This window comes from Stereum hirsutum (genome assembly GCF_000264905.1).
Source record: "Stereum hirsutum FP-91666 SS1 unplaced genomic scaffold STEHIscaffold_1, whole genome shotgun sequence".
Taxonomy (NCBI): domain Eukaryota; kingdom Fungi; phylum Basidiomycota; class Agaricomycetes; order Russulales; family Stereaceae; genus Stereum; species Stereum hirsutum.
Window position 1 is genome coordinate 3,609,105 of NW_006763131.1, and position 24,995 is coordinate 3,634,099.

At 51.7% G+C, this 24,995-nt stretch overlaps 9 protein-coding genes across 9 annotated transcripts; 5 read left to right on the forward strand and 4 right to left on the reverse strand.

Annotated features, from left to right (window-relative positions):
- Positions 1-229: 229 nt before the first annotated feature.
- On the forward strand, positions 230-4,920 carry STEHIDRAFT_117834 (DNase I-like protein). The gene is made up of 24 exons (XM_007299094.1): positions 230-609; positions 663-826; positions 892-1,011; positions 1,067-1,141; positions 1,197-1,374; positions 1,426-1,670; positions 1,725-1,918; positions 1,972-2,088; positions 2,150-2,427; positions 2,556-2,661; positions 2,714-2,781; positions 2,840-2,893; positions 2,953-3,088; positions 3,147-3,286; positions 3,348-3,396; positions 3,454-3,502; positions 3,562-3,593; positions 3,657-3,819; positions 3,877-4,043; positions 4,094-4,147; positions 4,201-4,386; positions 4,447-4,491; positions 4,555-4,657; positions 4,726-4,920. Exons 1-24 carry the CDS (start codon positions 437-439, stop codon positions 4,827-4,829), a joined length of 3,000 nt encoding a protein of 999 aa, XP_007299156.1. The 5' UTR covers positions 230-436; the 3' UTR covers positions 4,830-4,920.
- Positions 4,921-5,263: 343 nt separating this feature from the next.
- Positions 5,264-7,567, forward strand: STEHIDRAFT_165097 (aspartyl-tRNA synthetase). Its single transcript, XM_007299095.1, has 8 exons — positions 5,264-5,378; positions 5,432-5,579; positions 5,654-6,016; positions 6,086-6,232; positions 6,295-6,454; positions 6,518-6,899; positions 6,960-7,083; positions 7,142-7,567. The coding sequence occupies exons 1-8, from the start codon at positions 5,332-5,334 to the stop codon at positions 7,415-7,417; spliced, it is 1,647 nt and encodes a 548-aa protein (XP_007299157.1). The 5' UTR covers positions 5,264-5,331; the 3' UTR covers positions 7,418-7,567.
- Positions 7,568-8,385: 818 nt separating this feature from the next.
- On the forward strand, positions 8,386-8,874 carry STEHIDRAFT_127648 (uncharacterized protein; the record flags this gene model as incomplete). The annotated part of the gene is made up of 2 exons (XM_007299096.1): positions 8,386-8,727; positions 8,818-8,874. 2 exons carry the CDS (start codon positions 8,386-8,388, stop codon positions 8,872-8,874), a joined length of 399 nt encoding a protein of 132 aa, XP_007299158.1.
- Positions 8,875-10,338: 1,464 nt separating this feature from the next.
- On the reverse strand, positions 10,339-11,088 carry STEHIDRAFT_152205 (uncharacterized protein; the record flags this gene model as incomplete). The annotated part of the gene is made up of 2 exons (XM_007299097.1): positions 10,339-10,395; positions 10,465-11,088. The coding sequence occupies 2 exons, from the start codon at positions 11,086-11,088 to the stop codon at positions 10,339-10,341; spliced, it is 681 nt and encodes a 226-aa protein (XP_007299159.1).
- A 3,076-nt stretch (positions 11,089-14,164) lies between these two features.
- STEHIDRAFT_117838 (uncharacterized protein) lies at positions 14,165-14,872 on the reverse strand. Its single transcript, XM_007299098.1, has one exon. The coding sequence runs from the start codon at positions 14,748-14,750 to the stop codon at positions 14,463-14,465; it is 288 nt and encodes a 95-aa protein (XP_007299160.1). The 5' UTR covers positions 14,751-14,872; the 3' UTR covers positions 14,165-14,462.
- Positions 14,873-15,875: 1,003 nt separating this feature from the next.
- Positions 15,876-16,328, reverse strand: STEHIDRAFT_144156 (uncharacterized protein; the record flags this gene model as incomplete). The annotated part of the gene is made up of 1 exon (XM_007299099.1): positions 15,876-16,328. A coding segment is annotated over one exon (339 nt), but the record flags the coding sequence as incomplete, so codon positions are not given.
- A 728-nt stretch (positions 16,329-17,056) lies between these two features.
- Positions 17,057-20,412, forward strand: STEHIDRAFT_165099 (uncharacterized protein). The gene is made up of 7 exons (XM_007299100.1): positions 17,057-17,621; positions 17,678-17,757; positions 17,814-18,380; positions 18,445-18,672; positions 18,729-19,064; positions 19,127-19,219; positions 19,285-20,412. The coding sequence occupies exons 1-7, from the start codon at positions 17,102-17,104 to the stop codon at positions 19,435-19,437; spliced, it is 1,977 nt and encodes a 658-aa protein (XP_007299162.1). The 5' UTR covers positions 17,057-17,101; the 3' UTR covers positions 19,438-20,412.
- Positions 20,413-21,596: 1,184 nt separating this feature from the next.
- Positions 21,597-23,666, forward strand: STEHIDRAFT_127652 (uncharacterized protein; the record flags this gene model as incomplete). Its single annotated transcript, XM_007299101.1, has 4 exons — positions 21,597-22,113; positions 22,202-22,328; positions 22,457-22,722; positions 22,870-23,666. The coding sequence occupies 4 exons, from the start codon at positions 21,597-21,599 to the stop codon at positions 23,664-23,666; spliced, it is 1,707 nt and encodes a 568-aa protein (XP_007299163.1).
- Positions 23,667-23,861: 195 nt separating this feature from the next.
- Positions 23,862-24,616, reverse strand: STEHIDRAFT_117842 (histone-fold-containing protein). The gene is made up of 4 exons (XM_007299102.1): positions 24,532-24,616; positions 24,347-24,418; positions 24,138-24,274; positions 23,862-24,069 (listed from the first exon to the last, which is right to left on the reverse strand). The coding sequence occupies exons 1-4, from the start codon at positions 24,556-24,558 to the stop codon at positions 23,994-23,996; spliced, it is 312 nt and encodes a 103-aa protein (XP_007299164.1). The 5' UTR covers positions 24,559-24,616; the 3' UTR covers positions 23,862-23,993.
- Positions 24,617-24,995: the final 379 nt, after the last annotated feature.

The following is a 24,995-nucleotide window of genomic DNA, read 5'->3' on the forward strand; positions in this document are numbered from 1 at the left end:
CGATGAAAGGAAAATCTCCTCCCAGCAAGGTTACTGGTGCAGAAGGTAGCGCTCCCCCAGTCACAACAGTTCAGACGAAAGAGCCACACAAATCCGGACAATAGGGGAAGAAGGAATGGTCGCGTACAGTACCACGTGGATTTGAGGCCCCGCAATGTTTGAGATGGTAGACGACGGCATCATCGCCTCTCGTTCCTCTCGCCAATACCATTGCTCATTGTACTACGCTCTCTCCTCGTACGTGTGACTGTCTCCGCTTTGCACTCAAGATCGGCAACTCTTTGCTTCTTTTCACACTCTAGTCTCTAGAGTGGCACAAAGCCGCTGCGCGGCTTTTGGGAATAACGGAGCCGTCACGACTTCAACTAAACGCAGTGCGCGAAGCGCTTTCTCCTACCGCACCTAGGCTTACTAGCTGGTGCTAGGCATTGAGGCTATGTTTCAACCCGTTCTACGGCCCAGTGAGGTCCTGAAAGTCAAACTGCAAGGGATTATCGTCCCACTTGAGGAGCGAAACAACAGGGAACTACAGCTTTCAACGGAACAGGCCAATGCCTTTCTCGTCATCGCGGTGCATCGAAATCCCAACAGGAACGAAGAGGAAGGCTGGTAAGATACGTTGTATTTTTGTCCTGACGTATGCATACTTATGTTCTCGGCAGTCTGTTCGTCTACGAGGGCCCGGCGTTGCCGACGCCAGCTCGATTACGGACTCCTCGAATCCGAAATGTGTTTCCTATCGTTGGCCATATCGATGTAAGAATTTCGCAAATAAACAACGAACCCTCCTTGGACATGGATGAGAGAACCGAAGGCTCACAACCAAGTACGTCCTTTTGCTTTCATGGTGACGAATGAGTGCTAACGTTGTATATTTATCACATTGCATAGACGTCCGTTTGTCTATCGAGATATACAATGACAATACAACAGTCCTCGCGTTCGTGTCAGATGAACCGCAAGGAATCCCCTCTTTTTTGTCTGAATTTAGGCGACTGAAGGGCATCGCACGTCGGTCTTTCTCTTTTTGCACTCCCAACGCACATCCTAAACTACGAACTCTCAGACAAGAACAATCCCCATGCCTCAAAGTATCCATGGCTCACACCGTATTCTTATGATCCATCTTGCTGGCTTTCTGGTAAAAGAGATAACGAATTCTTATTTTGTCTCCTCTCACTAACAGAAATTCTCAGTGATGCCGCCGCCTGATCTCCGGGTGCTTCGCCAGCCTTTGAATGAGCGTCTCAGCATCGGAAGCGCAGGTATGCCGGGAAACGAGGTCGCCGACTATAATGCCATCCGAGATCACTGGTTCAGAAATAAGGCTCGCCACAACGCCACGAAGCCAGAACTTCGTCCCTCGGAACTAAAGTGAGTTCAATATTATCCGTTGCCGCTGCTTACTTAGTAAATGGTCTTCAGGATACGTATAGGAACGTTCAACGTGAATGGGAAACTACCATCACAGGACCTTTCACCCTGGGTCGGTGGACAGGCAACTCCGCAGGTAGAAAATGACAAAACCGATGAGGCTGAGGGATCCTTGGGAGGTTGGGAGAAACTCATACCCCCGATGAAAGAAGTCTCTCCAATATCACTTGGAGACTTTGGACGGAGTGTCTCTTTTCTAGATACACATCCAACTGATGTTACTGCTCCAGCAACAGGTCAGTACACAGCCGAAAAACCCAATCATTCTACGATCTGATCTCTTTTCATAGATGGTAGTACCTCAGTGGAGCATGACAGGAAGGAAGACTCCCCAGCGACGACCGACCCTGACTTACTGGTCTTTGGCTTTCAAGAGTTGGACAACTCGACCGCGGCTTTGGTGATCGCAACAAAAGCAAGAGAGGCTTTATGGACCCACTCGTTGGTAGCTGCGCTAGGAGAGAATGGAGAGAAGTATGAGAAAGTATGGTACCTGTATATCCGTTCACGACCCTGTCTAATACCGAACTGGCACAGCTCGTGTCACAGCAGCTTGTCGGGATGCTCATTATCGTCTTTGTGAAGAAAGAGTTAAGGCAGTTCTTCTCTGGAGGAAAGACCGATTACGTCTCCGCAGGTATTGGTGGGGTGTTGGTACGTGATTTAGTCTTTCATCTCTCCTATATAGGATTGTGGTCATTCTCTATTTATATAGGGAAATAAAGGCGCAGCGGCTGTTCGGATCACGTACTGCCCTCCACCCTGTGACGATGGTACTACGCCTTTGCCATCCGCGTTCACTTTTGTAAACTCTCACTTGGCTGCCTTTGAGACCGGATTAGAGAGGCGCGATGCAGATTTTCACGATATCTCAAGACGGCTCAGCTTCAAGATAGATCAACAATATACCCAACAACGGTCGGAGTCAAAGGATTATGAGCCTGCGGAAGCAATTCTCCGAGTATACGAGTCGGATGCTCTCTTCTGGATGGTGCGTGTCAATTGTCGACTGTTTGGAACGCATGATCTAGAATAATGAATACCCGCTACCTGTGTATAGGGAGGTCGGTCCCGTACTTTCGGTTAGATTAGCATGACAAGATTCTGAGTTTACCCCTTCTAGATCTAAACTACCGGCTCAATCTTCCTGAAGACGATGTAAGGACGATACTACGGTCCGCCGCACGTGACAAGAGTGCTTATTCGCTGCTATTATACCATGACCAGGTATATACACGTCGTCCATTTCACGATATCAATCATGCTTACTTCTGTTCAGTTGAGGGAGTCCATTCGTAAACGGAGAGCCTTTGCGGGATTCTTAGAACAACCTATTCAATTTCTCCCGTGGGTACCCCCTTTCAGTCTCCAGACTCAGTGTCCTCTAACTGCGATAAGAGTACAGAACGTACAGGTTTGGTGCTGGTCTGCTGACAGACTCGTTAGGATATGATATAAAGTGTGTCTCATCCTCATCTAGTTCACCGTTATCGCACTCATTCGCGCTTTCTATTCTAGACGGAAACCAGCATGGACGGATCGGATCCTCCACCTACCTTCGCCTTCAATCTCTGTTCGACAGCTGTCGTACTCGGGCCACCCTCGTATTGCTATGAGCGATCACAGGCCTGTATCAGCGGACTTTTCCGTCCAGGCAAGTTATTGCTCCCTGTTTTAACCCGTTGTGGTTGTAACACCTTTTGTCGCATCAGATACCCGTAATTGACACCGATGGATTGGACAGAACCGCGCACACCCTGTACAAAGCCGTCTCAAAGGCGAATCCAGAAGAATTAGATGACATACCTACACTTCGACTGACAACCACAGCTCTGGATCTAGGGGTCGTTTCGTAGGGTTCCGCTTATTTCCTCTTATATTCTCGATCATTAATTTATGTTTTCTTGTGGAAGGTACGAGAAGGCTGTTTGTCGGTCGATTACCGTTCAGAATACGAGCGAGGTAAGTCGCAGGTTTCGTATGTGACACACACCGTTGTTTAGTTTTCTGGTACGACAGATTCCGGCTGCCTTTAGGTTCTACGCGAATATGCCAGGCGAGTCAACTCGTGAGCACTCTGTCCAGGTTATTTTCAATTGTGGTTGGTAAGTTTTGACCTCGCATTAGATCCAAGCTGGTTGAACATCGAACCTATGACCGTGAGATCCATTCACACATGTCATTGTTACAACCTGACCAAATCCGGGCATCGTGCCGTATAGGGCTTTCTTCTCCCTGGCGAACAATGTGACCTGAGCTTCACCGTCCTTGTCTCGCGAATAAATGCACAGGATCTTAACGTGCGGCGGGAGACTCTCGACTCGACACTCATTCTCCACACTCTGTTAGGGAAAGACCACTTTATATCGCTCAGTGGACAATATGGCAAGCATTTTTTTACTTGCGAGTCGTCGGGTTTCCTCTATACTCATGTTTATGTAGCCTCAACCTGCTTCGGCAACAGTCTCTCTGTCCTCGCGCGTCTTCCTGGCCCAGTCCGAAACCTCAAAGGACCAGGCGATCTCTTGCCGGAGAATGAACCTATCCACGGTTCACGCGAGATTCAGAAGTTAGTGGCCTGGTTGAACGTCCACGAGGCGGAGCGCTTCGTGAGTTTTTTCGATGTCTTAGAGTTCGCCGCAACTCAAGATCTTTGCAGGATGATCTCTTCTTAACCGAGCCCGACAGTGACTTGATCGCCGATATTCGGGAGGTCGGTAGCCCTTACTCGATAACCGCCTTTTAACACTAATATACAGCACACAGCGTCTAGACACAGGCGCTGACTTGGGCGGCCTCAAGGCCAGAGACGAATCCCCCGACCAAGCCGCCTACGCCCATGCAGTGGCACACACGCTAATCGCGCTACTAGACTCACTTCCTGAACCCATTGTTCCTTTCTCGTTACACACACGTTGTGCAGCTGTTAATGATCGAGAGGAGGCACTGGAGGTACGCCAACTCTGTCATACACCTTGTCATATGATGCGGATACTCAACTCTTTCGTACAGCTTCAAATGCAGATGCCTGCTCTGGTTTCGAATGCCACAGTCAACGTAAGTGTCATTGACCTCGATATGTGCAACTATCACATAGACTGATGACGGTCTCGTATATAGGCATGGAGTGCAATAATCGGTTTTCTGCATGTTCATTGCTCTGTGGGTGCTCCTCCGGCTCTTGAGTCCGACTGGCCTCGCCAGTCCCGTGCAGAACGGTTGGGTAAGTCCACTTTCTTTTTGATCGGTGTCTCTCTTGAGGGTCCAATTTGACCAGTACAATTATTACAGCACCAACATTCACCCGCGTCCTGCTACGAGACGAACCCGAACAAAGTGAACTCGTATCTCCAGTGGGAAAGAGGCGGTTCCTCTCATATTTCCTTGTCGCATGATGTGGCCAGTCAGCGTGTCTTCGTGTAGCCGCATGGCGTATTTTTCTACACGGGCTCAGATGCAGCAACATAACACTAGCGTTGATTAGACACGGTATACGTGATATGTTGGAGTCGACTTGTATTCAAGTCCACCGTCTGAATCGGTGTGGAGACAGTTTCTTCAAGCCTCAACACAAAATTCTCTTCTGGCCGATCTAGATTGCAGCCCGAGAATTTCTGTTCATCCTTATGGGCATAAATATGATGAAGAGACGTTCGGCGACTCCGCTTCAAAATGTCCCCTCCAGGCTTGCCGTCTGGATATGACCCGGGCGCACCCGAGGCCAGAAAAGCGTAGAGTGGCGTAGGCCATTCAGAACAAGATTAGATCCTAAGATTAGATCGAATATTTGACTCGACGTGAGTGCTTTCCGCTCTGAACCCTCGGACCTCGACTGCATAAATATCTGCTTCCTCCTATTGTAAACCGTCACTTTCATACTTGCTTGAATATCCAACCATGGCCGATACCGAAGCGCTAAAGGACCCCGTCGCTGAACAACCCGCGTGAGCATATACAAACCCGATCACCACAAGATTTCAGGCTAATGCACACACAGAGAGGGCGACGGTGCTCCCAAAGAGCCTTCTAAGAACGAGTTGAAGAAACGTGCAAAGGAGGCCGAGAAGGCGAAGAAAGCTGCTGAGAAGGCTGCCAAGCAAGCAGAGCTCGCAAAGCAGAAAGCAGAAGCTGATGCAGAGGCAAGCGTCTTGAACTTCTCGACTTCATACTAATCCCTGACCATCATGCGCAAATCGTGGTCGTTGCTATATTCTCACAGGACTGCTCAGTCGGACTCTACGGCAAACTTCCTCTGAATCAATCGCAAACCCGACCAAATATCAAACGTGTCCAGATCACCTCCCTCTCCCCTAATCTCGATGGTCAGACCGTCGTTCTTCGGGCTCGCATCCATACTCTTCGCGCACAAGGAAACAAGATGGTCTTCTTGAATCTGCGTCAGCGTATTGAGTCCGTCCAAGCATTGATCACCGTCACGGAAGGCAAGGTGTCAAAACAGATGGTCAAATGGGCCGGTAGCTTGGGCAGCGAGAGCATTGTGCTGGTGGAAGGTGTGGTTAAGACTGCGCCTGAGATTATCAAGAGCGCTACTGTCGGGAACGTTGAGGTCCACGTTAGCAAGGTGCGTATCGGAATCACGTCGTGAGACAATTTCGATACTGATTTTTTCCGGCGTAATGACCCTGAACAGATTCACCTGATCGCTGCGGTCGAGGGTCGACTACCGTTCTCGATAGACGATGCTCAACGTCCAGAGACTGAGGTCCAGGAGGCGGACGCTCAGTTCAGCCGCGTGCTCCTCGACACTCGTCTGAACAACAGGATTATTGACCTGCGAGTAAGTGGTGGACTATGCATGATCTTGGACGTCCTTTGCTTAGACAATTTATCATTCTTTAGACACAAACCAATCAGGCTGTATTCAAGCTTCAAGCAGCCATTGGCGCCCTGTTCCGCGAATTCCTGGAGTCAAAAGGCTTTACGGAGATCCATAGTCCAAAACTGCAGGGCGCGGCAACTGAGTCTGGAGCATCCGTCTTCAAAGTCAGTTACTTCAAAGGTATGACTTCGATTTACCTCCTTACTGGGAGGAACCCCGTTGATGTTGATTTTCGACGTGTAGGCAATGCTTTCTTGGCCCAGTCACCTCAGCTCGCAAAGCAGATGGCCATCGCGGCTGATTTCGAGCGCGTTTACGAGATCGGGCCCGTCTTCCGTGCTGAGGATTCAAACACGCACCGACATCTCACGGAGTTCATCGGATTGGATTTGGAGATGACGATCGAGGAGCATTATCACGAAGTCATGGAAATGCTCGACAGCCTCTTTAAGCATATGTTCAAAGGACTCACGGAAACGTACAAGCGTGAGATCGACGCTGTCGGACGTCAGTTCCCCGCGGAGCCCTTTACATGGAAAGAGGAGACCTTGAAGTTGACGTTCGCTCAGGCTGTCGACCTTTTGGTCGAGGATGGTGTTGACAGGGCCGTTCTGGACGACATCAAGTAGGCTTCTTCTCCGCGGGCTCGAGATCTTTCTTGGACTAACTTCATCATTAACTACAGCACCGAGAACGAGAAGAGGTTGGGCCGGCTCGTGAAGGCCAAGTACGAAACCGACTACTTCATCATCGACAAATTCCCTATGGAGCTCCGTCCGTTCTACACCATGCCTGACCCTGAGAACCCAGTTCGTAGCTCCCTCTGCTGTATACATTCCTTGAGGCTGATCTGACCATATTTTGCAGAAACTGTCGAACTCGTACGATTTCTTCATGCGTGGCGAAGAAATCCTGTCCGGAGCGCAGCGTGTTCACGACCCGAATCTCCTCGCAGAACAGATGCGTGGAAAGGGCGTCGACCCCGCTTCCATGCAAGGCTACATCGACGCGTTCAGGATGGGATGTGCGCCACACGGTGGTGGAGGCATCGGTCTCGAGCGTGTTCTGATGTTGTTCCTCAAGCTCAACAACATCCGTAGAGCTTCTCTCTTCCCAAGAGACCCAAAACGGTTGGAGCCTTGATTCTGGTCAGAGTCGCTGTATAATTGGTTCGGTGAATAGGTGGGCAGAGAGTGTAAACCGAGTACGAATAACAACGAAGATGTACATTCAATATACTGTATGTACCTGTCGGTAACTCGATTCCTTCATGAACAGTCGGACACCAGTGAGATAGTGTATACAGTGTACAGCACCGATATTGTGCGGCTGTATCCGTGTATGGCGTTAGCAGAATTCATATCTGCCATTCCTCATCATGCATCAGTCTTCAAGCTTCAGCCACTGACGTCCCTGCCTTCTCAACCTTCACGAAGGGATTGTGGTTTTTTGTAAACCCTCTCAAGTCGATTACACATTTCTATGTCTCTAGGGATGTTTCAGGACGTGGCGAAGAGGTACTTCATGTTTCTTTTTGGTTCGAACACTACGCTCTATCCCAGGCACATTCGACCAGAAGTCTCATACTGTGTTTCATCACGGTATCGTCAGGCCTCAGCTTCACACGTTCACCGTTCTCCAGCGTTCTCCGGAGCGAATAGACTAAGTAACTAGTTTCGATTTCGCCTAGCATTGCAACCACGTAACGAAGGCGTTCCGAATCGAATGCTTTCTCCTCCTTCCCATCTATCTTTCCTCTCACACCGTCAAGGGGCAGGCCCATTCTGGGTGTACTTGTGAACGAACGAGGAAAAGGTTGATCGACGCCATGCAGACATGCCATTTAGCTTGACCTGCGCAGACCTCGGAAGCGACAGGCGGGACTTTTGGAGCCGCCTCAGGAGCGACAGGGTCCGCTTCTCCGCGTTATGAACCTTCGCTCCCTTTATATTTCTATTCAAACATCAGCACATGCGTGAGCGGTCGCACCAACCCTTTTCTCCTCCCCCGCCCACCCCCTTCCCCCTCTTTTACCTCCCTTCTTTCTTTCACCTACCATTCTTTCTTTTTAACCTTCGTTCTTCGTTCTTCCTCAAGTCCGTCGAGATACCATGTCTGCTCAAGTCTTCAGTGCCGAAAACCCGGCGGCGATGATAGTCATTTTCATCGCTATCTTCTTTATCCTGGTCGCTGTCGTTTTCTGTGCCTACAAGAAGTCGAGGGTGCTCTCGGCGTGCTTTAGGAGGAAGTCATGCAACAGGGCTGGGACGAGGCCAGGACTGACTAGGGAAGAGTCAGGGAGCGAAGTGCCGCAACTTGTCGTGGGGCTGGAGCCGGCGACCCCATCATCGTTCATGGGGGAGAGGACGCCGTCGAGTTTCTTGGGTGGCGGGAACGAGAAGAAGAATTTGGACGCTTTGGAGAAGGGAATTGTGCCAGTGGATGTGTTACAGGTGCGTCTACTTTTCGCTTTGATTTCGAGCGATTCGGTTGTCATCGAGACGTCTGACCTGACGTCCGTTCCGTCTGGTTTACGTCTGCAGCACGAAGATGACATGCAGGCCACGTCGAGACGGTCAGTGACCCTGCGATTCAGTTGAGCGCTTTGACTCGAGGGTCGCTACGCGTATCATTGGCCTTGGACCGGTACGTTTGGTCCTCAATGCTTTGTGTGGCGAGGTTAATGGCTAAATCTTTTTAGGATCTTCCGAATCCTTTACAGGCCACTTTACCATATGCCAACACATGCATCGCACTTCACCTTATTCGACTATCCGTAAATCATCATGCTGCTTCAGACACGCGACGCCATGCGAACCCCAGCTCCCACTCAATCCACGATCCCCGTCTTGGTCTCATCAACGCCGTGCAGATCGGTTGTAAAACCCTGTACTACCTTGCGTCTATGCTGTCTCAAACCACAGATGCCTCTCTCGTTCGCATATTGTCACGCTACTGCCAAGTCACAAGGACCTCGCTTTCGTCATACGACTTTCGCTGTGTTAGATACCTGGACTCACCCACTGTCATCCAACCATCCAACTCAAACACCATCGCATATCGCACATCGCCTCGTCTATAACGGATTGGTTTAGTTGCACGTATATACCCATAGCCCGCTTGCGTCGTTATCGTTCGTGGGTTTATTCTTGATTATCGTCATGTTGCCGTCGTTCCATTTGTTTCGTACTGAGATCTTGATACGTACCTGTACTCGCACTGTTAGTAAAGTCTTTCGTTTATCCCACCTTCGATGTAGAGCGTCCAGGACGGAATAGAGTCCTCGGAAGTACTCAGAGTTTCTCACTGTGGCAACCCTCCCGACCCCCTCCTGACCGTCAAGCGACCTCGGGCAAGGCACAGAAGATGGTGCCTGCAGCTGAGTCCCAAAAAACGGTAAGCCCCTATCCAGGTTAGCAGCCCTTGGCACCAGGTCTGGAATTATACGAGCAAAATCTGCAGACAGCCCAACAACGCAAGATCTCACCACAACCAACAATATTTCATGGTCGTGAGCTGATATATATCGCGAGACTAGGTTTTGCAATGAGCCTCAAGACCTAGGCCACATGACCGTGTCTTGTTTTTGAAATTCCTCGCCACATACTTTTTTGGTTCACCGCCCGGCGCCACCGAGCCTCAAAGTGAGCGATGATGCGGTCGCAAATGGGAGAGATTGAATAGAGGAACATATCCATAATAAATCCACTGGATTGCTGCTAGTCAGAGTATAATGACATATAAGGTACAAACATCGTGGCCGCGACGACAACTTGAATGTGCATGGCCGAAAGGAGCGAGTAGTGATGAGAGCGAGTCTGGGTTGGTAGCGCGAGTGATAGTGGTGCGGCGAGACGTTACGAAGTTTGAGATTCATACGGCCGGACGCCGTTGCTTCGAGGTATCGCTTCATTAAAGAAGGAGTGAAGTAGACTATGAGTTAAAGGAGTCAGCTCCCAGTTCGGCAAGTCCGTTCGAGTTGTGTTGAAGAGAAATAATGAACCGACCTAGGTGATCTAATATGTGACGCAGAAAACGTAAATGATGGTGAAGTGAAAGGGGTGTCATGTCTTGCGAAGGCCGATCTTTTGCCAGAAGGTCTTCGTTGGCTGTTGAGGTTCCTAACAATTATTCCATCCGTCGGTCATTTCATACACCCAGACAAACTGCAATAAGACAGACAGGCTCACCTGTGAAGAAGTCGAATGCTCCATCTCACTCGTGTTCCCCTTCTCCACATCTAGGACCGACTCCGATCTTCCCCCATCCGAGGTTGCATACGGCGAGAGGTTTCCGCTAGAGGAGGACCCCAATCCCAAAAGCTTCACAGTGCTCGCCCCCTTCGGATCCATCGGGGTCGTCGGCGAGGGTGGACCGGACATTATCGAGGGAGGAGCGGGAGTGAGAGTCACAGATTGAGGTCTCACAGCAGTCGAAGGAGATCGTCTTCGTCCTCCGCGGCGACAGAACCGACGAATCCCTCGAGAAGAGCGGGAAAAGAAGAGCCAGAGGAGGAGAGCGACGGCTACGAGGACTGCAGTGATAATTATACCGATGTAATTTCGGTGGCCGACCCGAGCTTCCGTTTGTTGTGGTGATGCATCGCTGAGCATTTCAGGAGAGAGGGAAGGAACGGATGGGGAAATCGTGTGCTCAGAGGTGTTGGTGGTGAGCTCCTTGACGCTGGTTGCTGTCGGAAGGACGTCGCTGGTAGCGCTCGCGGTGAAAAAGACGGTGATTGATGAAGAGGCTGCGTCAGCGGCGGCCTCAGCGGCTGCGAGAGGCTCGCTTCGCCAGTATAAATTAGTGTGCATTATTTATGTAAAAGGGTGCTGAACGGAGCAGAGGAAATGAGGGTGGCACAGCGCCACACTCTGCGCAGTGGGACCGAAAGAGTTTTGCAAGAAATATAGAGATAGAGAGGCCAAGGAGAGGTTGCACTAAGATTGCACGACGGGGGGGAGGAGAAGCTAGTATAGTGGTCAAGCCCAAGTCCCGTAGACCGTGTCGTGGAGAACGCCATTATCGTACGAGCTGATCCGGTCGATCGTGTAGTTCGATGACAATCCGGTCTGAGAGTCTGAAGTAAGATCCCGAAGATATTCAATCAATTTTCCCGTTGAGGAGAGCGATTTTCGCGTGATGATGATCGTCGCCCTTGAATGAGATTCGGAGGTGTACGTGGCGTTGACTCGAGGGAACGCCACAAATGAACATGGCCCGTTCCGGTGCGGGCCGTGGACGCGATCAGAACGCGTCGCGTCGCGTCACCCTTTCAACCCATGTTTTATTTCGGTAATGTTATCAGAAAAGCGTCCAACGATCTTCGCGCGGTCTTCAGCCTATATGTTGCGTTCATTGGACAGAATAACAGAACCACGATTACTGGCTCGGTCAATCATCTGGTCCGGCTAAGTACTCAGTACTTATGGCCGACACCTGATTCCGACGAGGGCGCTGGCCACCGACTCGTCGGAAGGTTCAAAGCTATATCATCCAACATACTTACTCTCACACTTGCGGGCAACCGAAGAACTCAGTCTTCCGCCCGTATACGACATGTCCATGACGAAACATATGCTTCAAAGTTACTTATGTGGGGACCCTTCTTCAAGTTCTACTTCTGCCCTTCTACCGCCACTCGTCTGTAGTTCTTCCGTCAAGTTCGCTTGCCACTACACTGGGAATATGTCGCGCAAAACGCGTATAAATGTCAGTGTGGGCACGCAGGCTCATATGAGTCCATGAGAACGTGCTATTTGTCTGTGCTCTGGGGGTGATATAGATGATCCCCATAGCTTAGACCGAATAGCCCTATACCCGAGGGGATTCTCTCTATCTTCTTCATCATGACATCAATATTTGTATCAATTTAAGAATATGCGTATGCACGGAAATTAAGTAGGATCGTCGGGAACGACCCGAATTCGAAGTTTTGCCACTAGGTGGCAGCAAGGCAATCCTACACGGCCCTGTGCTGCTCAACGTGCCCTATTCCTCGCCGTCCAATGGTGTGGGTGTGTTTGCGTGATGTTATAGTGCATGCCATCTCTTGAACAGTCTGCCTCCTTCCTTCAAGTTTGCGGATCTGCCGGTCACCCCATTCCCAGCGTGGCGCGACGGCATGGCTCCCCCAGACTATCCATCGCGTCAGTGGACGCCAAGTGCTTGAAGATCGACGCCCTTCCAAACCTTCTCTACTAACCAGCCCGACCCAGCCTGGCATCGATATCCAAATATTCCACCGGCCGTGTACACGTATACTTATCCGTGATCGAGTGAAAGCCGAGGACATCCTCCTATACACTCCACGCAGAAGTCCTGCAGGCCGTCTCGCATGACCGCAATTCTTACATACTTAGGTAATCGAACACCGTTTCCATTTTTGGAGAACAACTTGAAGGAGATGAATGCGGGAAGTCTGAGGTAGGATGATGAACGGCCCGTCCCGCCACCAACATAGATACGGTTTGAATTAATTAGGAACTCGCCACGGAAGCGGGCTCAGGTTCGACCGCTGTATGTGCGATTCATGGTCGATGTATGCATGTAGGTCAAAGAGCCGTACTCTGTGCGTTGCGGCGCTGGGTGTTTCTGGGATAATGGTAACTTAGTGAGGTCCTGGGAGCGAGTACAGGTCGGACCAGTCAACCCCTATAGAAACAGGAGACGTGTAAGGTTCTATCGTTTGATGCATCTATACAGCCAACAGACCGCAAAGGTATGATAGAAAGGCGCCGGCGGGACCGAGCATCCATCTCCGTACAGACAGAGCGCTACTGCGCGGTCATGACGCCTGGGCTGTGCGGTTTGAGATGATTCATGATTCATGAAATCCAAACTCAAAGTCAACACATCACCGCCCAGTGAAAAGGGTATAGCAGCAGATGGTTCAACGTTCAGATTCTTCCGAGCGGGGGCCAAATGCCCACGGGTTGAGATACCTGTGTGGATGTCGACTGGAGAACCAGTCGAAACGAAAGTCGCTCGTTGGTTTACAACCAATACGAACTTAGACAAGATCCGACGCGAGAGTCGCTGTGTACGGCAACGATAGCTATAGTCGCCGTTGACCGTAGGGTGCAGACAGATGTCTTGGAAGTTCCCAAGTATTCAGATGTATGTTCACGTCGATGCGCTGGCATTGATACGCCGCCATGCAACTTGGACTCGAGGCATCGCTTCTACGTTCCGGATCCCCACCCCCACAAGCTACGGATATAGACCATCGTCGAGGCAACGGGAATCATCAGCATCTATCCCCATCCCCGAGAGCACTCGGATTGCGGCCTACTTTAACCATAGCGAGGGTAGACAAGTTTAAAGTGAGCATGAGGGAGGTGTCGTCCGACTTACTCGCCATAGCGGGAACGAGGCGGGAGGGGTACGTCGTACATACAGGTCTTAACGGCGAATCATGGAATGATAGAGAAATGGAATTCTAACTGTGATTTCGTGGTTAGACCAGTCGGATTACATGACATGAAGCTCTAGGAGGTCATCGCGATGGGTCATCCAGGATTCAGCACTCCTAAGAGGAGCCATGATGACCATCATCGGGAACTGAGAAAGAACTCGAAACTTAAAGGAGAAGGTTATATCAAAGCGGAAATGAGGCCCGTTCCCAGAAGGAGGTTGCGGGAGGACGACGAACGTTGCTTCCAAACTCCCAAACAAGCATACAATGCTGTTATAGCACGGACTGTGTCAATAACCGAAGGTCGTAAGATATGATTGAACGAAGCGTGGTGATAGTTTTGTTGTCGGGATGCCGAGTTCTGATGGTCTCGACGGCCGTGCGCGTTATCGGGTCCGCTGGTGGCATAAAAAGGAGACGATATTCGGGGTTCGGCGGCGACAGTCGCTATTATGGGAATGCGGCAAGGAGGGGCTATTTACAGAAACATGTAGCAGAAAGCTAGCTATCGGCTGTCGGGGTTTTGGGAGAACAGGATGGGGTAATGCAGGGGTAAGAAAGGTATACAACAACGGGCGAGAGGACGGCGAACGCTATATTTCCGCCTCAGGGTCTCCATGATGCCTGCAAGCCTCCCACAAACAGCGCCCAGGCCGAGATCAAGAGATTCGCGGTCCAGTGGAGAGGTCGAAAGGTAGACCGTTGCTGTGAAAGCTCGAGCGGAGCTACTGTATTTGGATTGAACACCACAAGCTCAAGATTCAAGAAACGTCAAATCCACGAGCTCGCAGAGATAAACATAGCAAATACGACCACGGTGGGCGCAATAACGGCACGATCCCGACTGCAACCCGGCGTTGGCTCCTGCTGCACCAACTTTTGAAGGACAAAAGGGGAAGACCAGCTCAAGGCGACGTACCTTGCGTCGGCACGAAGGCTAATACTTTGTATTCTCGTTCGTCGGCTGGACTTCTGGAGTGACGTACAGATACAGAAACAGCGATGCATGCTCGTCTTGCGTCGCACCGTAGAATCATGCCGAAAGACGAGAATAAACATGGCAGGGAGCTTGATGGACTAGGACGTGACGGGGTATGAATGTTGGATAAGCGGGGATTATAATCACGATCGCTCGAGAGGAGAAAGATGCCTTTTTCGAGCCCACAAACAACGTCCAAGCATTCTATGATCAGTCAGCGCAAGTAAGCAACACGACGAAATAGCCGTTAAGCCGAGGCCGAGAGATGCTTACAGACGACAGTGATGCGGTGGGTTTGCTACAAGCAGCGAATGGCTAACGAAGCAACTTGACGGGCTGCCGATTGGGGAACCAAGGCCAGCATTACGGCATGACCTCGCTGCGTAAGGCTCCTACCGAATCCGAAGTGTGGTTCTTGTAATCTAGAGCTTGAGTAAGTTTGTGAGTAACGGAGAGGCCGGTGAGAACCGAGATGAAAAACTCTTGGACCCCAGGTTTATGCGAGTGAATATTACGTGCCTGATAGTATGGAATTAGTCGCCGGTGTGGGTCCATCAAGGACCGTTAGCTGGGCAAAGCGAATGACGACGGAGGAAACATAGTTACCGGGGCGAACTTGACCGTCCGAGCATGAAAATCGTTCAGGCAGAGAAATCGGGTGCTGGATAAAGGTCCTTCGACGGTCGTAGCGGTGGCTAAGTCGTGGACCAAGCGCTGAAGAGAAGAGTCCGAGACTGCGAGGGAACAGGGCGCATCAGACCGTCAGACGTCTGAAAGAGGAAGAAGAAGCTCATGCCGTACATATATGTATACAAGACCAGCTGGATGCAACTCAAGGCCCATTCCTCCCAGGGTCAACATCAGCGGGTCTGATTCGCCATGGTCTGTGCGGGGATAAAAGACGGAGCGCGCGTGTCCATGATGTATGGGGGCCTTTCTAGCAAACAAACGGAGAAGACACTCGAGACATCAAGCATGTTGCATCACGGCCATCACACCTGCTTCTTTGGGACTGGTTATGTCTGATGAGATAGGGTCCATTGGAGTAGTTCCGTTACGAACGCGAACGAGTATTTCATACGGACAAGTACAGGAACCTGCGATGAGGACTGAAGAGTCAGACGAGTGATGGTCGGAGAACATACCGGTATATGAAAACAGCCGATGGATTTGTGGCTGTATTGTGGTGCTTGTGGGGATCTATTTGAGGCGCTAGAATGGCAAAAGTGTGACCCAGAGATGAGGCCACCTACGTACATAGAATGCTGTCGAGAGCAGGGAATGGTGTACATGCTGTAAGTTCTGAAGTAACGATCGCGCTAGCTTGAACGCGAAGGGGATGTGAGGGCGGTACCGCGCAGCAAAGCGTCTCTTGAAGGAAGAGCGCGACTGGGAGATGAAAGATGGCCGTCGGAATTTGCGTAACTTCCAGAGAGAAGATGGCGAGGATGAGGTGTGAACGGCGGCCCACAGGCGCGTAGCCGGACGAACGGTAGGCCATGGATAATCCTCGCCGATGGTGCACACCTGCAATGTCGCAGACAGGTGTGCCAATGGGTCGATTCATGAATAGACAGTGAAGTGGTGGATCGCTCGGTCTGGAAAGGCGAAAGACCTGAATCCGGTGTCAGTCGGGAAAAGATCAGCTCGCAGGCTGGCGACGGAGAGGTGCCGAGCGAATAGATCGCTCATAAGTCCAAAAGAGGGAGTTCTCATCGAGAGGAAGAGGCGCAGGCGGTTGTCTGAATTTGCAAGTGCTTGAGTTTACACAAGTGTTACATAAAAAAGCCAGCCAGAAGAGGCAAGAAACGACCTGGTGAATGGGAGGCGCTGTGATTGATGCGAGCAGTGTTGAACCGAGGCCCGAGAGATGGAGGCTTGGGAGGAGTGGAAGGGAGAAGAACGTGGAGAGCAACGAAAGATCGATGTGCCGATTCGAAGCTGTGGACGAGTCCGAGGGCAATGGTGGGAGGAAGGTAGAACGCCGTCCGCACCGTTCTGTCGGAACGAAATGGCTCGGAATTTGCACTACTGGTGCACACGGTGGCAGACGGAGATAGTGCAGATCTGATGGCTGTGAGCGGGCAGGGCGGCCACTGTCCCGGCGGCTGCAAAAGGACGAGTAGGCCGTCGAGGACGACGAGCAGGGTGCCCGAGCAGGGGCGAGAGGGGTCGACGACGTCGCCGGTGGTAAGCGATGGACGTTGAGCGGGACGGGCGGTGGGAGGGCGAGCGTGGGGTGAATGCCGGAGATTAAAATGAAATTTGAAATGGGGTCGAGCCAGGACAGGTCGTTCGCACGGGCAGATCACGACGCGTTTTCCGGCGCCTCTGCTATCCTATTTATGCCTCCATTCATCCATGCCAGACCGTCCCCCTCCCCCCTCAACGGCCTCTGCCCTCTCTCTCTGCGTCGACGCCGTTCGCGACGATGGCCCCCAACATCACCACCATTCCCCGTGAAGTCCTTGAGCGCATTGCTTTCGAGCTCGTCATGACCGACCAGCGAGGTCGGCCTGCAGAGCTCGTTAGCCTCTTACTTGCCTGCCGCGACCTGAATAAGAAACTGTCTTTCAAGCTCTGTCCTGCTCTCTACGCTCGCATCCACAAGTCCATGTTTGATACTGCTGCCCCACACCGTCGCTTCGGCTCTAAAGCCATCCGCTCCTCCAATCTTACCTCGCAGCTCCGTGCAAACTGCTCCATGCTCCGACGTATCCGTCAAGGAGACGTCTATTCTCCTCACGTTCTCGATGACTTCTGGCTTGCATATGTTTTGATTATGGAAAATGATGGGAAGAATAGGGTGCAACTGGACAGAGCGGGCTTGGGCGTCGTTGTGAATAAATTCGTGCGGTCACGGTTGTGGGAGGACGCAGAGAACGGTTGGCCACGGGAGAAGGCCATAAACGCTCTTGCTCTCTGGTTGCTGTGGTGCACAACGACGAGAGGTTCGTCTTAAATGGTTCAATTCCTTCTTTTTCTTCTGTCTCAACAACTTTCACAGAGTCTGTCGACCATGAACATCCTACGGAACGTGCAGAGCTTGTGCGGCTCCTCCTGCCATACGTCGTCATGGCTTTCAAGGTACGCTATTCATTGTTGGCTCTATCTATGCTCCATCCTCAATATCGATCGCCCAGTATCCATCCTTTCACGCCCCCGACAACCACTTTTTCCTTCCGTTACCGGAGGAATGGGAGCGAGATGACCTTGTGTCTGTCCGGACTATCCACGGATCCTACCCCCTCTACCGCGAACCCGATGAAACGAGGCACACCTTCGCGCTCTACGGTTCCGACGTCGACGTCGGCACTCCATCGCTCACAGCCGCCGCCAAGCTCATCTACTTCTCTCGCCGTGAAGTCCTTCAACTTGACGTGCCCGACAACGTCCCCGTTAACCGGGCGCAAGCCAACGAAGTTGGTTACACCCGCCAAACCCAAGCCGACATCATCGAAGTCAACACTCACAAGGGCGCGAAGTTTTTGTCTCCGTCAGATTGGAAATGGGCAGAGAAGTTGTCGGACGAGGACTACTTGTACGAGACGGATGGCGTCTGGAAAGCGGACCTCAGGTCACCGAGCGCGCAGTGGGATTGTGATTGGGAACGAGTACGGTACTGTTGGGATCCGTGGTCTCAGCCTTTCTTGAAAGGTTCGACATACACGTTCGGTTGTCTAGACGGACTGTTCCAGGGCCGTATGCTGGTAAGTTACGACAGTCGATATCTTCTCTTTCGTATAGAATTACGTGTCCTGATTGAAGGTGTAGGTTCCCTCGGATGACGGCTACTTCAACCTCCTTCCCACGATGAACTACCCGCAAGACTTCAGCGAAATGTCTCCCTACATGACAACCTGGCCCGTCTTCATGCGTCTACGAGAGCATCATTGTATCAACCCTGCCGTAGCTCTGCTTCCAGGAGGACCCCCCGATGACCTTGCGGACGATGGCATTCAGAACGCTTGGATGCCCGCAGTCCATTGCCGTGAATCCGACGTAAGTCTAATTTCACGTTGATAGTCCTGTTTTATCATACTCATATACAGTTTTAGGGGAAGGTTATTTGTCGCGATGGTGATGACAACATATCGGAGTACGAAACATACGCATCGGGTCGTCCCTCTTCTCACAGCGCAGATACCTGCACCTTCTGTATCAGACGGAGGGCAGCCGATGAACAGGCGACGAGAGAACGATATGAGGCGCGGATTTCCTCTGTTCGGATAGAGGAAGTCGAGGATGAGGTGGACTTCCCTCGGCACGAGGACTACGAAGAGGATTTCGCAAGAGCATGGTCCCTTCCTTCGAGCTCGGACGAGTCGGACGATGAAGAGGACACTCTTGACGGCTCATGCTCCGGGATTCAAGACATCATCATCACTGGCGAGGTACGTCTTGACTTATCACCTCCTTGTACTCTATTGCATCGCTGATACCCTCCTCCCCGCAGACCGACCCTGACCATGGTGCAGCCTGGGGCCGCTTTACATTCCTAGGCCGTGTTCGATCTTGGGATGGACTGATCGCCCTCGTTCGTATCCCTGTACGTTGTTTACCCTCCGTGTCCGACTCCTGCAGCCTTGCTGATCTTTCGTATGTCATTTGAAGTATGGCCCACAGGCGCAAATGGGGCGTGCACGTTGGGTGTTCCGTGGCTACCTGCATTACGGCCAGGTCCTCGTCGGCAGCTGGCGAGGCGCGGCAACGGACCCGTCTTCGATTCCTTGGGAAGGTCCGTTCGTGGCGTCACGCCGCACGTAAATGCCCATACCCAAGGGTCGTACGCCGGGCGTGCACGACGAAGCTTTGGCCCCACCTGTGGCATCTCTCTCCGCCCCCTCGACTCTATTTCCTCCCTTTTGTCGGTCCTTCTCGGCACACGAGCAGATACTATACAGCGTAAACCCGTTCATCTATTCTCTCGGCCTCAGTCTTCATGAACTTCGTTCTCCCCACACCTTTCGCGTTTCCCCATCCAATCGTCATCGGCCCCGTTGCATCACTCCCTCTTCCGTTTTCGTCGTCTGCGATTCATCTTCTTTCCCTCGCTTTCTCGGCTTAGGCGCAAACATCCTTACGCTTTAGTCTGTACGCTGATACTCCGCTCGCTTTGCCCGCTTGTCTCCGGATCTCCCTTCGTCATTTCGTATATCACGCCCCGTTCGGCTGTCCCTCGAACTGGGATGGTACAACATCGCTCTATATGAGGATGATGTACAAGTCGTATACGTGCCCCTCGCATGCTCACCGATCTGTCTCGTGTTGCTCTTAAATTGTAGCTTACTTCTACCGTTCTTTCTCCTGGCTTTCATGATTTCATCCCGGGTCGGAACAGAACTTTCTCCTTTCTCTCGCACTGCACCCCGCATTCCCATTCTGCTGAACAATTTCCCATTACCTCACATTCTCGTATTCCCATTTGCATCAATACATATCCACGTCTCGTCATCTTTTGTGCTTCTCTACTCGCATCCGAATATATATATATACCTGCCTTTTCCTTGCGCATATCACTGCATGCATGTCTCGCTCTTGCTTCCCTCTCTTGCTTTACATATCGGCTTCAGTTTCGTCCCTGCTGTTCGTCTTCGTCTTTACATGCTTCCATACATTTTCCGTCTGTTTCCGTTTTAGATTCAGCGCAATACCTGTTTATTCACACACACACAATTTCTCGTCCGTTTCTTTGCATCCCTCTGTGCCCTTCGCGCAGAAAGTTAACAATGTACTACATCCAAGCCGAGCCTTCTGTAACTGTGCTTCATTCTGAACCGCTCAGCCCGTTGCCCTCGGTAATCTGTCTGCTGCCGCCGGATTCCTAGTTCGCGCACTGGACCCGTATGGACTGTATTTGTCCCAGGTCGAGGGCAGTGCATAGCATTCCACAAGAGCCAAATGAAGAGCAAAAGGTCAAGCCCGACCGACGGCGACTCATTGCATCGGTAGCATCGACGACGTCACGAGCGAGCCGCAGTAATAATTGCTGCAGCGGCAACTAGCGGCTCGGCTCGATCACGATCGAGTACTTATGATCGAGTAGCAGGCACGGAAGCATCTGCCCTCGTAAAAAGCCATCTCGCGTCGGCTCAGCATCACATCGGGGCTCCCGCACACCCGGAAGCTCCAGCAGAAACTGCTAATTGGTCAGGATTTGCGGAAATGAATTGTGAATAACGGGTGTTGCAACTCCGACGTCCGTTTGGAATTCTCTCTTTCGGATGATGGAGAGGTGTTGGAGGGAGGATATCGCGAGGCACACGGACGACGGACGACGGACATCGAATTTATTGACGACGGACGGCTTGAGCGCACATGAGGCGCAGGTTAGGATACCGTTGGCACGATTTCGCGAGGCCGCGGTGGAGCTCAAGGGTCGAGACTTGGGCCTAAGACCGCGGTTCAAAAGCATGGAGGAGGGTGTCTTCCATGATTTCTTTCGAGGAGTGCGTATCATGCTTGCTTACGCTTCATGCTAAGCATTCACTGTCTTGCGTGGTCATTTGTTTCCTGCTATCTCCGTAATCAAGGTCACAACTCATTCCATTTGTGATACTCGTATAGTAATTATCTGCAAGCGTACTAATAACCAGAGCTGCGGCGGGCCAGACATTAGCAGGTATGCTCGAGTTCACGGACAAGTGGACACTTTCATCTTTGGATATCTCGTGTCCATTGTTCTAATTTCGGTGGACGACATGAGAGCGGGATGATGACCAGCGGCAAGCCGACGGTACGCCTCGCAGGATGTGTCCGGTGATTCGCTCGTCCATGGTTGCCCATCTCACACTCTCTGTCCTTCCATCCACCCATCCATTCATCCCCAAGGAGCTCGGTTCATCAACACCGCCTTACTTTTGCTTAATTCTAGTCACCCTGTCTTCACCGTCGCGGCGTCTCGCGTATAGCGCCTCGTTCCACGAATGCAGATCCAAGAACAACTTGACTACGGCGTCCATGAAGATCCCCGCGGCACCACGAGAACGACGATCCTCACCGCCGCAACGACCGAAGCAGATGCAGCCGCCTCCGTCTCCGAGCCCGAGCACGTCGCCGCACGCGCCCCGTCCCAGTTTCAGACGGCGGCATTCGCACGAGCTGAACCCCAGCCCGAGCACCTGGATACTATGACTCTGACGGCGTTAACGGACATGATGAAGTCGGAAGGCTCTGAGTCTTTCGAGGCCTCCGTCGTGACGCGCGTCTATGCTGGCAAGTTATTCGACCCGGAGAGTCTGGAGTTATTGGAGAATAGAGTGATTACTGTCTCGGAAACATTGGGCTTAGTGCTTGACGTGAGGACGTTTGAAGAGGCTGAATACGGGGCAGAGACAGCAGTATGGAAGGATAAAGAGAATCGAGGCGAGGTGTCAAAAGTTAGAACGGTGGACCTGCGGAAGTTGACGGTGTTGCCGGGTTTTGTGGACGCACATGTACATTGTGAGTTGCTCCTGACAGTCCTGTTTTTGTGTATTCGCGTGCTGCGTCAGGGTGTATGGATATCGTGTTGATCGCCGTTCTATGGCAGTCTTCTTGCATGACTATGGCGAGACCTCATGGGAAGACCAAGTAAACAAAGAAAGTCTTGTCGAGAGGACGGTGAGGGCCACAGTCCACGCTAAACGCACACTCATGGCCGGTTTCACAACCGTCAGGTCAGTTCTCTCTTCAGTCTGTGCATACGGCCCCTTGCTCATCTCGCCAATACCAATCCCACCGTTGATAAGCGAAGACACTGATTGGAATACCCCCATCCCCACCCTCCTCAACCTGCATCTTACAGAGACCTAGGAACAGAAGGCGCCGGAGACGCAGACATCGCCCTCCGCAAATGTCTCTCAGGTCCCAACCCTCTCATCCCAGGCCCACGTTACTTTTGCGCGGACCGCGCTATCGCATCCACCGGGAGCTACCAACCCAAGAGCTCAATACACGTGCATCAGGAAGGAGTGGACGGCGTTTCCGGTGCTGAGGTGGCAGATGGTGTAGATGAGTGCATCAAGGCAGTGAGGAGGCAGATTGGTGCTGGCGCTGACTGGATAAAGGTATGTCGCGGTGACCCTGATTGCAACGGCGTCATGGAGCAGAACTAACAAGTGTGCTTGCAGATCTACGCAGGTGAGTTATGCCACAGACTGCAAACAACAACACACCAAGGGATACTCGTCTGACTCGCCGTTCGAATCGAAATGACAGACTACGGCGTTCGCAGCCGCGCAACCCTCGCCGGCCCAACACCCTCCATCCGCACCTTCTCAGCTCCCGAAACAGAAGCCATGATCCAGACAGCTCACTTCTACGGCGTCAAAGTCGCCGTCCACGCCGCCAACCGAGAAACCTCTATCAGCGTCCTTTCCCAAGGCGCAGACACCCTCGAACACGGCATGGACCTCGACAACAAACACTCCTTCCATCCTCCACGCAAAGGAGTCCACGAGCCTCATCTGTACGACCATCGATCGATGAAAGAGCTATTTGCGAACGCGATCTGGGTGCCTACTCTCGCTGTGTTCTATAAATCGGGCTTGAGGGAGAAGAACTTCGACCGCTGGCAGAGAATCTCCGAGACGTTCAGGAATGCGTTGGCGTCGGGGTTGCAGAATATTGCGTGTGGAGGGGATACAGGGGCGTTTTCGCATGGAGAGAATGCGCTGGAGATGCAGTTGATGGTGAGGCTGGGGGCAGATTGGAAGAAAGTGTTGAGGTGGGCGACGTTGGGCGGGTGGCGCTGCGTGCGGTCTATGGCGTGGGAGGGTGAAGAGGGTGCGAGGCGACTAGCGAATATGGCGCGGATGGGCGAGACTGCGACGGCCGTGGGGGACAATGAGGTGCCGTTTGGAGTATTGAAGAAGGGGTGGGCGGCTGATATCGTGGCCACGAAGGGCGATCTGGAGAAGGACTTTGAGAAGGCTGTGGATAGGGGCAGTATTGACTTCGTGATGAAAGCGGGGCGCATCTATAAGATTGATGGTCAAGAGGTACCCTCCCCATAGGCCAGTGACACCGATTCCATATTACATACACTCTACCTGTGAATACCTAACATTGTACAGTTGAACAAGCCACATACCTTGACATTCTGCGACTTTGATACGCACTACCCACCCTTACTCACCTCAATAACCATGCCGATCCATTTTACCATTTAGAGCGAACGAAACTTCTTGGACGATCACGAACGCGCTAGAAGCTGCATAGATCATATTCACTATCATGGTATCATACAAAGGAGTCGGATCAGAACCTGGCATATCAAGACATAGGCGATACAAAAGGAAAAAAAAGGTGAAGGCCGGGTGGATAGGATGGGTAGGGTGCAATCAAGCGCCGAAACCGTAGAGCGTGCGACCGGAGCGCTTCAACGCATAGACGACGTCAAGAGCCGTGACGGTTTTGCTGAGAACACATAGCGCCACATCAGCAACTCAAGCTACGACCACAAACACAGAAGGGAAACAGCGTACCGCTTAGCGTGCTCGGTGTAGGTGACAGAGTCACGGATGACGTTCTCGAGGAAAATCTTCAAGACACCACGGGTCTCTTCGTAGATCAAGCCAGAGATACGCTTGACACCACCACGACGCGCAAGACGACGGATAGCCTGTTGAGAGTGGATTGACGAGCTATATGTAAGTGATGCATAAAAGGGTGATAGAAATGCGATATAACGCACGGGCTTGGTGATACCCTGGATGTTGTCACGCAAGATCTTGCGGTGACGCTTAGCACCGCCCTTACCCAATCCCTAGAAGAGAGGACAAAAGGAGTCAGCATTTGGCCCCCCTCTCGACACGAATATGACCTTCAGGTCATACCGCCGAACGCGATGATGTTCAAAACAGTATGTAATGCACTGACCTTTCCACCTTTTCCGCGTCCAGACATTGTTGATATTGTTGTAGTGATGGGAGGGGGCGGAGGGCTGTAGAGATGATGGCGGTTGAGAAGAGAGAGGAACGACAAGCGGCATGTTCCGCTAATACACGCTCGTCCGCTGTGTCACGTGTCGGACTCACCGCCGCGACGCATCCCATAATGGGAGGGACAAACATTACAATTACGAGGTATTACTTAGAAATACTTACGATTACTTACGATTACTTACAGTTACGGCGGCTGCGCTTCTAGGATCTATTTCGTTACAATTACTTTCGATTACAGTCGAGGTGCGAAATGATTACTATTCAATACTATTCATTTGTATGATCCGTACGCACCAAAGACATTTTTGGGTCAGGTGGAAGCTCCGGATACTTAGGCCCCGACTGTTCGATTGCCGCCACATTCACCTTTTGGGGATGAGTGCCCGTAGCCTGCTTTTC

Coding starts and splice junctions, on each gene's coding strand:
- STEHIDRAFT_117838 (XM_007299098.1), bottom strand. CDS start 14,750: ATGTTTATTCTCGTCTTTCGGCATGATTCTACGGTGCGACGCAAGACG.
- STEHIDRAFT_117842 (XM_007299102.1), bottom strand. CDS start 24,558: ATGTCTGGACGCGGAAAAGGTGGAAAG. Junction 24,419..24,531: donor GACGCGGAAAAGGTGGAAAG/GTCAGTGCATTA, acceptor CCTCTCTTCTAG/GGATTGGGTAAGGGCGGTGC. Junction 24,275..24,346: donor TCCAGGGTATCACCAAGCCC/GTGCGTTATATC, acceptor CACTCTCAACAG/GCTATCCGTCGTCTTGCGCG.
- STEHIDRAFT_117834 (XM_007299094.1), top strand. CDS start 437: ATGTTTCAACCCGTTCTACGGCCCAGTGAGGTCCTGAAAGTCAAACTG. Junction 2,782..2,839: donor CAACCTATTCAATTTCTCCC/GTGGGTACCCCC, acceptor ATAAGAGTACAG/AACGTACAGGTTTGGTGCTG. Junction 3,503..3,561: donor TATGCCAGGCGAGTCAACTC/GTGAGCACTCTG, acceptor ACCTCGCATTAG/ATCCAAGCTGGTTGAACATC.
- STEHIDRAFT_165097 (XM_007299095.1), top strand. CDS start 5,332: ATGGCCGATACCGAAGCGCTAAAGGACCCCGTCGCTGAACAACCCGC. Junction 5,379..5,431: donor CCCGTCGCTGAACAACCCGC/GTGAGCATATAC, acceptor ATGCACACACAG/AGAGGGCGACGGTGCTCCCA. Junction 7,084..7,141: donor TGCCTGACCCTGAGAACCCA/GTTCGTAGCTCC, acceptor CATATTTTGCAG/AAACTGTCGAACTCGTACGA.
- STEHIDRAFT_165099 (XM_007299100.1), top strand. CDS start 17,102: ATGGCCCCCAACATCACCACCATTCCCCGTGAAGTCCTTGAGCGCATT. Junction 18,673..18,728: donor TCCATTGCCGTGAATCCGAC/GTAAGTCTAATT, acceptor ATACAGTTTTAG/GGGAAGGTTATTTGTCGCGA. Junction 19,220..19,284: donor TCGCCCTCGTTCGTATCCCT/GTACGTTGTTTA, acceptor TGTCATTTGAAG/TATGGCCCACAGGCGCAAAT.